Raw genomic sequence first — 14218 nt, 5'->3', positions numbered from 1 at the left:
ACCAGCAGCTCTCTTCAGTTCTTCCCGTCACTCATCCAGTCACGTGTTTATCCTGTCATCCTCTCCTCCTTTTCCTCCTTTTCCTCTTTTCCTCTTTTCATCCGTTGCTCTGAGTAAAGGAGTGCAGCACTTGCTCTCTGTTTCCGTTCTCCATCATCTGTTCTTTCAGCATCCAGCTGCATCTCAAACACAACTACTGTTTCTTTCCTCCTTCTGGTTATTGTTTCTGAGACGCTTTACTGCTCACTTCTGTTGCATTTTATGCTGGTGCTTTGAAAGGGGGTGTGGCTTGTTGACTCCACCCCCAAGTGGGCGTATATAAACCAGGCTCCACCCCCTTCTCCTGCTTCCATTGTAAGAAAGTACCGAGTCGCTCGCTTGCCTCCTCAATTATCACTTTTCTTTCACTAATTTTTCCTCTCTGATTTCTCTCCACTGCTTCATGTCTCATCTGTGCCGAATCCCCTCATCAGAGCACAGTCCACCTTGAGAGCTAATCCTGAACCGTAAGCCTTGATGAAGCATAGAAAGAGAAATGCTTCCGGTGATCGTCTAGAAATGCTCGAAGGTGGGCTGAACTGTGACGGGGAGTTGTACACCACAGAAGTAGATGAACGGTGTTGTTCTGTGTTTGTAGGGCCGAACCGGTGTAAACTACAGGACATGTTGGCTAATCTGCGAGACGCGGAGGATTTGTCGTCTATTCAGCCTCCGGTGGCGCCGCCGGTGCGTCCCAACTTACCCCGCCTCAACGAGCACCAGCTGGGCCGCACCGACGAGGGTATTCCTGCCTCAAACACCATCAGTTTATGATCATTTGTTAACAAACAAGTATTCATTTCTTCAATGAGCTCGTAGTGTCTGCATTCAATTATTACATTGTTTAAACTGTGGTTGTGATGACAGATCACTCTAAAAAGCGCTATACAAATACTGTGAGTTGAGCTGAATGACCCCATCTCTGCAGTCGGCTCATGTGTGTGTGACTGTGTTGCAGTGGAAGCCCTGACCTTCCCCCCGTCCTCGGGAAAGTCCTTCATCATGGGTTCTGACGAGGCGCTGGAGAGCGAGCTGGGTCTCGGAGAACTCGCCGGGCTCACCGTGGCCAACGAGGCCGAGAATCTGTCCTACGACGTGAGTATAGGGCTATCATCCAGAACTAAAACTAAAACTTCAATTCCGGCAATACAAAACCCCTGGCGAACTCCCGCAGGCTTGAGACGACAGATCGTTAACGGGAGAAATCCATACATTCCCCATTCATCCATCCACCTCAAATATGGCTTATCTCTTAAAACATGTAAGCAACTTAAGCAGTCCTCTCGCTCTAATGCTAACAGATAAATGTGCGCTATTATTAGGCGCATATCTAAGTGTTTGTGTGGGAAGAGTTGACCTCATGACACACACATCACTGCATTTATCTTAAAATACTCTTTTCAGTCAATACATGTTCAGTCGTACAGATGAGAGTAATGCAAACTGTAAAGGGTTTACTTTAATTTTTTTAAAGCTCATAATAACAAAAAAACGTTGTGCTTCTGTAATATAATGTTGCTTTCTGTCGATTCGGTCTCAGTGAACTTGAGCGCATCACATAAATGAACCGAAACTCAGCGTATACTTGCTTCACAGACATGAGGAATATGCCTGTAGAAAGCTTGAAATGTCTACATGTGAATGAACAGATTCAAATGGAAAATAAGTATTCTCAGATGATGTACGTAATCCGTATGAAACGAGCACATAGGCGGAGATGACGAGTCGGCATCGAGCCTTAAAGGAACGGTTCGTTCACCCAAAGATGAAAACTCTGTCAGTGATCCCTCTCCCTCATGATGTTCAACCCCGTCAGACTCTCGTTCATCTTCAGAACACATTAAGATATTTCTGATGAAACCTGAGAGCTGTCTCACTCCCCCATAGGCTTCTCTGTAATCGATGTCTGCCATCCCAGAAACGTTAGTAAAGACATTGTTAAAATAGTCCGAGTGACTACAGCGGCTCAACCGTAAGTTCATCAAGCGACGAGAATACTTTCTGTGCGCAAAAACAAACTGAAATAATGACTTTATTCAACTCTTCATGTTCTTCAGTGTGTCTCTGAGTGAGGTCACGTAGTGTAACAGCAGCGCTTCTGGGTTACGTCAGAACGGAGGCTCGCTATTGGCCGACGCTGGTCATGTGATGCGTGTGATGCTGGCCAATAGTGAGCCTCCGTTCTGATGTATTATCTAATTGTGTAGTTAAATTTAACAGCTGCTATTTTTCTCTTGATACTTTTTTTATTTTATTAAAAATTTTAACACACAAAAATATAAATATATATATAATTTTGCTGTGTCATTATTATTATTATTATTATTCCTATTGTTATTAGTTTAATTATTTATTTTTATGTACCATTACTGTTAATGAACATCATCAGTTTGTTCGACTGAAAATGTAAAAAAAATGCCATCTCTGCACTAGCACTAGCATTAGCACTAGCATTAGCATTAGCATTTGTCTTTTGAATAAAAATAAAGAGGAAAAAAAAAAGTTTAACAGCTGACAGATATTCAACATAACTCCTCTGAGAGACAGTCTAACAGAAGGACGGACAAAACCAGTCAAATATCAACTGAGTTCCTCATATTTTATTACAGTTTTCTAAACTATAGCGAATAAACTGTGATGATGTGAGGAATGTTGAAGGTGTGTGAGTAAATCTAGGTTTGACTGTATTAAAATCTTGAGTGTTACGGTCAGTTCGTTCATCACCCTGTCGATGTGTTTGCTCCTTTCCTCAGATCACTAACAACAAAGATGCCCTGCGTAAGACGTGGAACCCGAAGTTCACCCTCAGGAACCACTTCGACTCGATCCGCGGCCTGGCGTTCCACCCGGTGGAGCCGGTCCTGATCACCGCGTCTGAAGACCACACGCTGAAGATGTGGAACCTGCAGAAAACTGCCCCGACCAAGAAGTCAGTCTTATCTCTACACTGTCACATCTCTCTCTCTACACTGTTCTGTGAGTGGGGCTGGGTACCGAACTCGCCACTTTTAATGGCAGCGACCCAATCACGTCGCTACTACTGAGTACCAGTTCACATGAAGTCAATCGGTGCCAAATTTCGGTACCTGAGAACACATCTAGGCCCGAGACTATTTAAATAAGAATCCTGCATGTTCTGCGTGTCTGTGTTTCATTGACCTCACACACACACACACACACACACACACACACACACACACACACACTGAAGCACGCGTGACGCTCGCGGTGTGTTTCAGGCTCACTATATGAGAACACGAACTTCATTTCCAGAGACTTTGAAATTTTACAGTTTAATTTAAGAAAAGCTATTGTTATAATCATTAACACACGGAAACTCAAAGGTCTTCACCACAACCTGTCAAAATAAAAGTTCGTTTTAACTTGATAATATATTACTGTTGTACAGTAGAATTTAAATATCTCGATTTAATAATAATACTAACACTAATAATAATTATAAATGATCTTTTTCTTCGATGTTGTAATTTTAACAGTATAAAGCTCAGTTGTGCCACATGTTGTTTGACAAAGTTTAATTTAATATAAAAGATCAATAAACTAAATTTTTTATGTCTTCATTTGATTACTAGAAAATTCACAACACTATCATTCATAGAATTTTTATTTATTACTAAAATGGTTGTTTTAATTCATATTCAAGCATCACAGACAATGGCAGACAGCGACCTATGCAGCTCTGGCATACTGTCGATAACACTTCTACAAATGACCGAAACGGTACCGATGGGTACTGGCACTGAGGTTCAGGAACCGGTTCAAATGTGACACTCTTGTGTTTGTGGTTTCAGGTGTGCAGCTCTCGATGTCGAGCCCATCTACACGTTCAGGGCTCACAGGTACAGCTCCTCCACACTAGAAACACAATGTGCTGAACTGTATGTTGAGCAAATATTTCATTATGTTTTCAGCTTACTAATGAGGTCAGATGCGTGATCGATGTCTAGTAGATAAAAACATCAGATCACACATCATATGCAGCATTTAAATATCTGAGGTGAAGAATATGAGCCCATATTCTGCCCTTTTACAGTCTTGATGATGTTTTCAGGCTCTACTAGAACTTGAATGTTGATTATTCTCCTCATATTCTCCATTGTTGCGGCTCCTCTCTTCCCAGTCTGTCAGTAACGCTCTGTTTACTTCCTGTCTCTATGAAGCCCCGCCTTCTGAAAAGCACACTGTGCTCTGATTGGTCGGCTGGAGCAGTGTGTTGTGATTGGTCGAGTGTGTTTGGGAAATGTCCCGCCCCTTTCCATAACCGCCAGTTTAACACACTACTAACTAACTCACCCAGGCCCCGCCCCTTTATTCTGCGTATGAATTATTATAATGAGGAATATTGTGACGTGTTCGTTCCCGGAAGAAACTCAAGACATGACACACTAAACACAGACGGAAACTGCTCTTTAACGGATCATCTGAACATGTTCTGGTGTTCTGGTCCGCAGGGGTCCGGTTCTGTGTGTGGTGATGAGCTCGACTGGAGACCAGTGTTTCAGCGGGGGTTTAGATGGATCCATTCAGAGCTGGAACACTCCCAACCCCAACATCGACCCCTACGACTCCTACGGTACGCTCCAGTGTGTGTGTGTGTGTGTGTGTGGGACTGATGCCTTGTCCAAATACCCTCACTTGCGCTCTTTACACTTGACCACTTGTCTACTTGCATGACGTATTTCCTCTGTTTGGCCCAAGTGTTCAAGTAGGCGTAAAGACTGCGTGTGTGTAGAACTTGATTACTCGAAGGGACACACTTATAGTTTTGCTTATCACTTTTATGATGTATAGATGCACTTTGATGACTGACTGACTCTCTCTCTCTCTCTCTCTCTCTCTCTCTCTCTCTCCCTCTCTCTCTCTCTCTCTCTCTCTCTGATAGAGCCGTCAGTGCTGCGCGGGTCATTGTGTGGACACACAGATGCAGTGTGGGGTTTGGTCTACAGCTCGGCTCATCACACACTGCTGTCCTGCTCCGCTGACGGGACCGTGAGACTCTGGAATGCTGCAGACACTGCTCCCGCCATCGCCCTCTTCAACCAGAACCAAGGTCACACACACAGATTTAACACTTCCGTTGGCAAAAAATATTGTTTTTATTTTGTTACATTTTATAATAGTTTATGAATGATAATAGTTTGAATTATCTTTTTTCTCTTTTTTTCTTAATGATGATGATGATGGTTAGATGATATCAGCATTGAAACTGACCCCAAAATAACATAATAAAAGTCTTAAAGGTGCGTTTTAGCGGCATCTAGTGGTGAGGTTGTGAACTGCACCCAACAGAAGTTACGGTGTCCGACAGGAAGTGATGTCGTCGTCTGAGACGGCAGAGAGTAGCCAGTTAAACAATGAGGTTTCTTTACAAAGATAAATTAAGAAATTAGGTTTACTTGATTATTCAGTAAAACGATGTTATTGTGAATATTATTGTCACTTGTTCATCTTTGTGTCAGTGTTTTATTCGCTGACTTTAGCTGAAGCTTCTTTACACGAAGAACAACATAGAGACGAAACGCATTTCGCGCAAAAATATAAAATAGTACTTTCTGAATGCTCTTCTGTGTGTGGAACGTGTGAAAGCTCAAGCACATGTGACCCGTGTGTGTTTCCCTGCTCCAGAAATGGGCGTCCCGTCGTCAGTGGATCTGGTGTGCTGTGACCCGGCTCACATGGTCACGGCCTTCAGTAACGGCAGGACCGGCATCTTCAACATGGAGACCCGACAGATGATCCTGGAGCTGGAGTCGCAGGCCGCCGGGAAACCCGGTAATATTCCCACATATGACACATCAGCACATGATCAGCACTGTTTATAACTCGACTACACACAGCACATATCGCTGATCTTCTGACTCTTGCTACAGTGTTTTCACATGCAACGAGAACAGAACGCTTGACGCTTAAAATCCTTACAATTTAAAAAAATATATATATTTTTTTCAGAGTGGTTAGAATTCCATTTTTAAACGATTTACTGGCAACACTTTACAATAATGTTCTATTTGTTAACATTAATTACATTTACAAGAACTAACAAACAATAAAACTTTTACAGCATTTATTAATCTTTGTTCATTTCAACATTTACTAAAACATGACTACTAATACATTTTTAATATCAAACGTTGTACATTAGTGATCTAACAATGAACAACTTTTTATTAACTAACATAAAGATGAATAAATGCTATAAAAATAAATTGCTCATTGTTAGTCTGTGCTAGCTAATGCATTAGGCAATGCTAACAAATTATACCTACCAATTTATTATTTGTTGTATTTGTAGTTATTTATTTGTACACTGGTATGTGTTAATTCCTACGGAAGAGGGGCCAAGCAATAATACAAAATAAAACCATCTCAAGATTAAAGTCATTATAATGTGAGATTAAACTTGTTAAATTTCGAAATAAAATGTTGAGAATAAACGCAACATTGCTTAAATTTTGAGAAAAAAAGTCGAAATACAGTTTTTTCTCAAAACAGAACAACTTTATTCTCGAAATTTAATGAGTTTATTCTCAACGTTTTATTTAAACTTTTTTCTCTAAATTTAGCGAGTTTTTTCTCAAAACACAACGACTTTATTCTTGAAATTTAAAGAGTTTATTCTCAAGATTTTATTTCAATTTTTTTTCTCGAAATTTAACCAGTTTTTTTTCAAAACAAAACGACTTTATTCTCAAAATTTTATGAGTTTATTCTCAACATTTTATTTCAACTTTTTTCTCGAAATTTAACAACTTTTTTCTCAAAATTTAAAGAGATTATTCTCAACATTGTATTTCCATTTTTTTTCTTCAAATTTAAAGTTTTTTTTCTCGAAACACAACGACTTTATTCTTTAGTTTATTCTCAACATTTTATTTAAACTTTTTTCTCGAAATTTAACGACTTTTTTCTCAAAACAACGACTTTATTCTCGAAATTTAAAGAGATTATTCTCAACATTGTATTTCCATTTTTTTTCTTCAAATTTAAAGGTTTTTTTCTCGAAACACAACGACTTTATTCTTTGGTTTATTCTCAACATTTTATTTAAACTTTTTTCTCGAAATTTAACGACTTTATTCTCGAAATTTAATGAGTTTATTCTCAACATTTTATTTAAACTTTTTTCTCGAAATTTAACGACTTTTTTCTCAAAACAACGACTTTATTCTCGAAATTTAAAGAGATTATTCTCAACATTGTATTTCCATTTTTTTTCTTCAAATTTAAAGTTTTTTTTCTCGAAACACAACGACTTTATTCTTTAGTTTATTCTCAACATTTTATTTAAACTTTTTTCTCGAAATTTAGCGAGTTTTTTCTCAAAACACAACGACTTTATTCTTGAAATTTAAAGAGTTTATTCTCAAGATTTTATTTCAAATTTTTTTCTTGAAATTTAACCAGTTTTTTTTCAAAACAAAACGACTTTATTCTCAAAATTTTATGAGTTTATTCTCAACATTTTATTTCAACTTTTTTCTCGAAATTTAACAACTTTTTTCTCAAAATTTAAAGAGATTATTCTCAACATTGTATTTCCATTTTTTTTCTTCAAATTTAAAGTTTTTTTTCTCGAAACACAACGACTTTATTCTTTAGTTTATTCTCAACATTTTATTTAAACTTTTTTCTCGAAATTTAACGACTTTTTTCTCAAAACAACGACTTTATTCTCGAAATTTAAAGAGATTATTCTCAACATTGTATTTCCATTTTTTTCTTCAAATTTAAAGGTTTTTTTCTCGAAACACAACGACTTTATTCTTTAGTTTATTCTCAACATTTTATTTCAACTTTTTTCTCGAAATTTAACAACTTTTTTCTCAAAATTTAAAGAGATTATTCTCAACATTGTATTTCCATTTTTTTTCTTCAAATTTAAAGTTTTTTTTCTCGAAACACAACGACTTTATTCTTTAGTTTATTCTCAACATTTTATTTAAACTTTTTTCTCGAAATTTAACGACTTTTTTCTCAAAACAACGACTTTATTCTCGAAATTTAAAGAGATTATTCTCAACATTGTATTTCCATTTTTTTTCTTCAAATTTAAAGGTTTTTTTCTCGAAACACAACGACTTTATTCTTTAGTTTATTCTCAACATTTTATTTAAACTTTTTTCTCGAAATTTAACGACTTTATTCTCGAAATTTAATGAGTTTATTCTCAACATTTTATTTAAACTTTTTTCTCAAAATTTTACGAGTTTTTTCTCAAAACACAACGACTTTATTCTCGAAATTTAATGAGTTTATTTTCAACATTTTATTTAAACTTTTTTTCTCGAAATTTAATGTTTATTCTCAAAACACAACGACTTTATTCTTGAAATTTAAAGTTTATTCTCAACATTTTATTTCAATTTTTTTCTCGAAATTTAAGCAGTTTTTTCTCAAAACAAAACGACTTTATTCTCGAAATTTAACCAGTTTTTTCTCAAAACAAAATGACTTTATTCTCAAAATTTTATGAGTTTATTCTTAACATTTTATTTCAACTTTTTTCTCGAAATGTAACCAGTTTTTTCTCAAAACAAAACGACTTTATTCTCAAAATTTTGAGTTCTCAACATTTTATTTCAACTTTTTTCTCGAAATTTAACGACTTTTTTCTCAAAACAACGACTTTATTCTCAAAATTTAAAGAGATTATTCTCAACATTTTATTTAAACTTTTTTCTTCAAATTTAAAGGTTTTTTTCTCGAAACACAACGACTTTATTCTTTAGTTTATTCTCAACATTTTATTTCAACTTTTTTTCTCAAAATTTTACGAGTTTAATCTCGCATTATAATGACTTTGATCTCGAGATGCTTTTATTTTTTTGTTATTGCTTGGCCCCAATCCTCTTCCGTAAATTCCTGTTATTGGTACGTGACACAAAAAAACTAAAACTGCCCCATAAATCATTAAAAAAAAAAACTAAAACTAGTTTTGTTTGTTGACCTTTGTTAGTTTTTTTACTAAAATTGCCCTAAAAAAAAAAAAAAAAACGTAAACTTTCCTATAAATAGAAGATGAGCGACTGTTAACGTCCCATGATCCTCTCTGACCTCTGACCTGTTTGATCTTCAGATGCGCCGTGTCAGATCAATAAAGTCCTGAGCCACCCGACGCTTCCCATCACCGTCACGGCACAGGAGGATCGGCACATACGCTTCTTCGACAACAACACCGGTAACAGAGGACATCAAGAGTTATTATGATGATGATGATGATGATGATGTATATTCTCATGTTGATGGTTCTTCTCAGGCAAGTGTGTTCACTCTATGGTGGCTCATCTTGATGCTGTAACCAGTCTCGCGGTGGATCCCAACGGACTCTATCTGATGTCCGGCAGTAAGTTCACGCTTGCATCAGAATCATGTAAACGAGGGAAAGATCATGAACGGGTCAAAAGAACCCTAAAAACATCACTTTTAGTCTGATTTTGCTCTGCTTATAAGTAGAGATTGACCGATTTTACCGATATTTAAAGTCCCCTGTGGTGAAAATCCAGCGTTTAATGTTGTTTATATGCCTATGTGGTGTTTTTAATACGCTTTAAGACAAAGCATGTGTAAGTTCATAAGTCGACACCATTGCTGAGTATTTCCTCCTTAAAACTGCAGTGAACCAAAGACAGTCTCAAACACACGCTTTGAAATCGCTGGTGTTTCTGACGTCACAAACTACCTTGTAACCAATCAGATCAACGTGTGAACGTCAACCAGTGGATCTCTGAGCTGAGTGAGTGAGTGGAGGCGGGGCTCATTTGCATATTCATACAACCGCGAATACTAAATGAGGCAAGGGTGTCGAGTTACATTCAAGATATTTTAAGACATGAAGAATACACCTGTTTTCAGCTGAAAACACACAGTCGTTCTGTTTAGTTTCTAGATCATGGTTTCCGTTGCCTGAGTTCTGGTTTGTTGCCATGGTTTCTCATTAGTTCTCACCTGTTCCCTGTTTCTTAAGTATATATCAGGTGTTTATTGACTACAGGGGGACTTTAAACAGTTTGCTCAGATTTGTGCTGTGTTTATAATTGTCAAAAACAAATAAACCAATAAATGTCGGTTCTGTATATCAGTTATCGGCACACAAACATGCAAACAAATCGGTATCAGTTTTCCAAAAAAATCAACATCAGTCAATCTCTACTTATGAGCATTGTTATCATTCTGTTTATTAAGCGTGTGTGTGTGGATCAGTCAGAGGAAGTTGTTGATGTGAGTGTGTGTGTGTGTGTCAGGTCACGACTGCTCCGTGCGTCTGTGGAACATGGAGAGCAAGACGTGCATCCAGGAGTTCACGGCTCACCGGAAGAAGTTCGACGAGTCGATCCACGACGTGGCGTTTCATCCCACCAAATGCTACATCGGCAGCGCGGGAGCCGACGCCCTCGCTAAAGTCTTCGTATGACCTCTGACCTCCGACCTCCGACCCAAACCGCTTCCACGAACTCGAAGCTGATGATCCGGGCGGGCCTGGCGCTCGAGGGGAAGCACACACACACACACACACACACACACGAGGAGCGTCTCGGCTCCTCCTCCGTTCAGCCTCACAGGAAGTCTCACGCTTCCTAGATTAATTTTTTTATTATTTTCCTTTCATGATTTCTCTCCTGACGTGAGCGTGAGCGTGTCACTCTTTCTGGTTTCTCTCCTTTTAAACGACGTGCCTTTTGCTTCAAACAGTCTCGAGACAGTCGGCTCTCTCCGTTCCTCTCCGGCGAGTGGAAACAAACCCTTAAACTCACCAAATACGTCAAATTACTGCGAATCATCGAGAGCGATCGGGTCTAAAACACTGAAACGCAGAGAACATGATCCTCTCGTCCGACCGACGTTAACTTATTCAAAACTATTTGTACATAATATAACATAAAAACGATGTTTAAGACTCAGAAAACGACTACGATGTTTGTGTGGGAATATAAACCAATCAAACGCTCTTTCACCCCAAGATCACGTGACAAACGGCGCATTAAGATCTTTCATGATGTTCAACACAGTACTGGATCTGTGCTCGTTCTCTTTGTTAAATATACTTCAAGTCTTTGATTCTGTGGTGGATCCGTCTCTGACGGGCTTCTTGAGGTTCATCATAAGCGCTGCGTTGAATTAATAATATTAATATGTTTACGCGTAAACCTGCAGTTTCTCCTGGATCTGACCAACTCCGTTTGCCTGTTTATGGATGTTTTTATTTTTAAAAACGGTGCGTCTGTGAAACCCTCTCCGGTCAGATCTCTAACGCTGATCGTTTGATTAGAGTTTATGAATATTTGTGATTATGCGGAAAAAGTCTTATAATAGTTTGAATGTGTTGCAGTTTTTGACCAGCTGTACTCAAAGTACAACGATTCGGGAGTCTAGAATTGTCTGAAATCTGTGATGTTTATTTATTTTTTGCCTTTTTCATCTTTTTTTTTGCCTGTAATGCCAAATGAATAACTAGTGATCTGGGCCTCGGTGACGTCGGGGTCGTCCTCATCCTCGCCGGCGCTGGTTTGTGTGTTTGAACTCGGTGACGTCGGGGTCGTCCTCGGGGTCGTCCTCGGGGTCGTCCTCATCCTCGCCGGCGCTGGTTTGTGTGTTTGAACTCGGTGACGTCGGGGTTGTCCTCGGGGTCGTCCTCATCCTCGCCGGCGCTGGTTTGTGTGTTTGAACTCGGTGACTTCGGGGTTGTCCTCGGGGTCGTCCTCGGGGTCGTCCTCATCCTCGCCGGCGCTGGTTTGTGTGTTTGAACTCGGTGACATCGGGGTTGTCCTCAGGGTTGTCCTCGGTGACGTCGGGGTCGTCCTCATCCTCGCCGGCGCTGGTTTGTGTGTTTGAACTCGGTGACGTCGGGGTCGTCCTCATCCTCGCCGGCGCTGGTTTGTGGGTTTGAACTCGGTGACGTCGGGGTTGTCCTCGGGGTCGTCCTCGGGGTCGTCCTCGGGGTCGTCCTCGGGGTCGTCCTCGGGGTCGTCCTCGGGGTCGTCCTCATCCTCGCCGGCACTGGTTTGTGTGTTTGAACTCGGTGACGCCGGGGTCGTCCTCATCCTCGCCGGCTCGCACACAGGCGCTGGGTTGTGTGTTTGAGATGTAATCGTTCGGAACAGATACTAGTGTTTTTATCAGTGTATGACTGGTGATCGGTTGCTAATAGATCGTAACCCACGTTTCGCAGGTTGAGGTTTTTTATTTGAAACTCTTCTGCTTTATTGGTCTGTGATTACTTGAACTCTAGACGTGCGTGTGCAGGTCTGCGTGTTTTTAACTGCTAGGATAGAGACTTTCTGCTTTTATGGGGATCGTTTGCCTTTAAATGATGACATGAGCACTACAAGAGAACTGAGTGTTTGTGTGTTTCCTTCAGCCAGAGGTTTGCTACTCGACCAAATGTTGTTAAAGGACTAGTTCAGCCAAACGTGAAATCTGTCAGCGTTTACTCGCCCTCGAACCCGTGGGACTTTCTCTCCCAAACATTTTTTCGACATCTTTTTAAGTTAACTGTGACTTTTTATATGAGGGGGGGGGAATTGCAAATACTTTCTCGCAACTCCAAATTTAAAACTCACAATCGACTTTTTCCTCAGAATTGAAAAAACAAACTGAATTAGGAGGAAAATGCGATTGAGCTTTAATGTCTGAATTGCGATATAAGCTTGAAATTCTGAGGAGAAAAATGTCAAAATTGTGAGATATATATACTCGCTATTAAAAATGGTAATTATGACTTTTAATATCACAGTTTTGATTTTCTCGAAAAATTAGCATATCGTGCAAAAGTTCATGTATTTCAGTGATTCAACTTTAAAGGTGAAACTCATATATAGACTCATTACATGCAAAGTGAGATATTTCAATTTTGATGATGATGATGGCTTATAGCTTATGCAAACCCTAAATTCAAAATCTCTGAAATTTAGAAAATTTTCATAAGCTGAAAGCGATAATCATCAAAATTATAACAAATAAAGGCTTGAAATATCTCTCTTTGCATGTAATGAGTCTATATATGAGTTTCACCTTTAAAGTTGAATTACTGAAATCATGAACTTTTGCACGATATGCTAATTTTTCAAGTTTCACCTGTTTATTCTCCGAATTGTGAGAAAAAAGATTGACTTGAGATACTTGCAATATTTTTTTTTTAAAGTAATTGCAACTTTTTTCCACAGTTCTGACATTTTTTCTGAATTTTGAGTTTATCTCCCAATTCTGAGGAAAAAAATCAATTGCGAATAATTTCTCGCAATTCCAAATTTAAAACTCACAATTGACTTTTGTTTCTCAGAACTGTAGGACAAACTAGGAGAAAAGTCTGAATGGTGAGATATTGGCTATTCGTGCAATTAAAAATGGTAATTGTGACATTTAATGAGCTGCTCATTTTGCGGTGTTGAAAACAGCACCTCCGACACGACCTGAACACGAGGGTGATTAAATTGTTAATTTTTTTCATTTTTGGATTCTTCTCCTTTAAATCTGAGGCACGTTTGACGTTAAGCGCGTGCACAGAGCGCGCGCTGGTTTGGGGCGTTGAAAGGGAACCGCGTGCGTGCGTGTTTTCGTACTAGTAAATATATTTTCTGATTTCGTTCATTTTCGGTGCGTATTAATTTTAGATATATAAGAAAGAATCTCAATATGTATAGTTTTAAAGTATTGATCAACAATCTATTTATGAACCAGAATACAGTGTATATTAACCTGCGAAGCTAACAGTGAAGATTAATGGATATTTGTGCTAGAGAGAGTAGTTCGCGCCACCTGCTGGTCAGAGATGGGAACTGTACAGCTGACTCGGCTACTGAACATACTAAAGTGCTAAACGGAGATTTAATAACCGGTTACTGATCGATCGACGCGCTTCAATGATTATCGGAAACATTAAAGAGTTGAGATGGAGAATTTGAAGGGGTTTGATTGGACGATTGGACTGTGACGTCACGAACGAGACCGGTTCCGGTTCCGCCTGTATAGAGCTGTCACTGAACTTTTACCCTTTTGGTTGTATAGAGAGAGAGTGGAAAGATTGTTAATAAATGCTATACTCCTCTTGTACATATTTTATTATTGATATTACAGTTTATTCTTGATTTCTTGTTGTATTCTTTTTTTTTTTCCTCAGATGGACATTTATCAATATAATACAATAATAAAAGAATATGTTGTA

At 38.7% G+C, this 14218-nt stretch overlaps 1 protein-coding gene across 1 annotated transcript in view; it reads left to right on the top strand.

Moving 5' to 3' along the window:
- strn (striatin, calmodulin binding protein) overlaps nt 1–14218 on the top strand; it is a 45789-nt gene extending 31571 nt beyond the window's left edge. Inside the window, exons 9-18 of the mRNA XM_084396046.1 lie at nt 638–781; nt 998–1134; nt 2793–2968; nt 3852–3899; nt 4512–4633; nt 4943–5110; nt 5686–5832; nt 9137–9238; nt 9317–9403; nt 10302–14218. Of these exons, the coding sequence (XP_084252172.1) occupies nt 638–781; nt 998–1134; nt 2793–2968; nt 3852–3899; nt 4512–4633; nt 4943–5110; nt 5686–5832; nt 9137–9238; nt 9317–9403; nt 10302–10471 (1301 nt within the window). The 3' untranslated portion in view covers nt 10472–14218. The remainder of the gene's footprint in view (nt 1–637; nt 782–997; nt 1135–2792; nt 2969–3851; nt 3900–4511; nt 4634–4942; nt 5111–5685; nt 5833–9136; nt 9239–9316; nt 9404–10301) is intronic.

This window comes from Rutilus rutilus (assembly GCF_951802725.1).
Source record: "Rutilus rutilus genome assembly, chromosome: 22".
Lineage (NCBI taxonomy): Eukaryota > Metazoa > Chordata > Actinopteri > Cypriniformes > Leuciscidae > Rutilus > Rutilus rutilus.
This window is presented reverse-complemented; position numbering and strand designations above follow the sequence as displayed.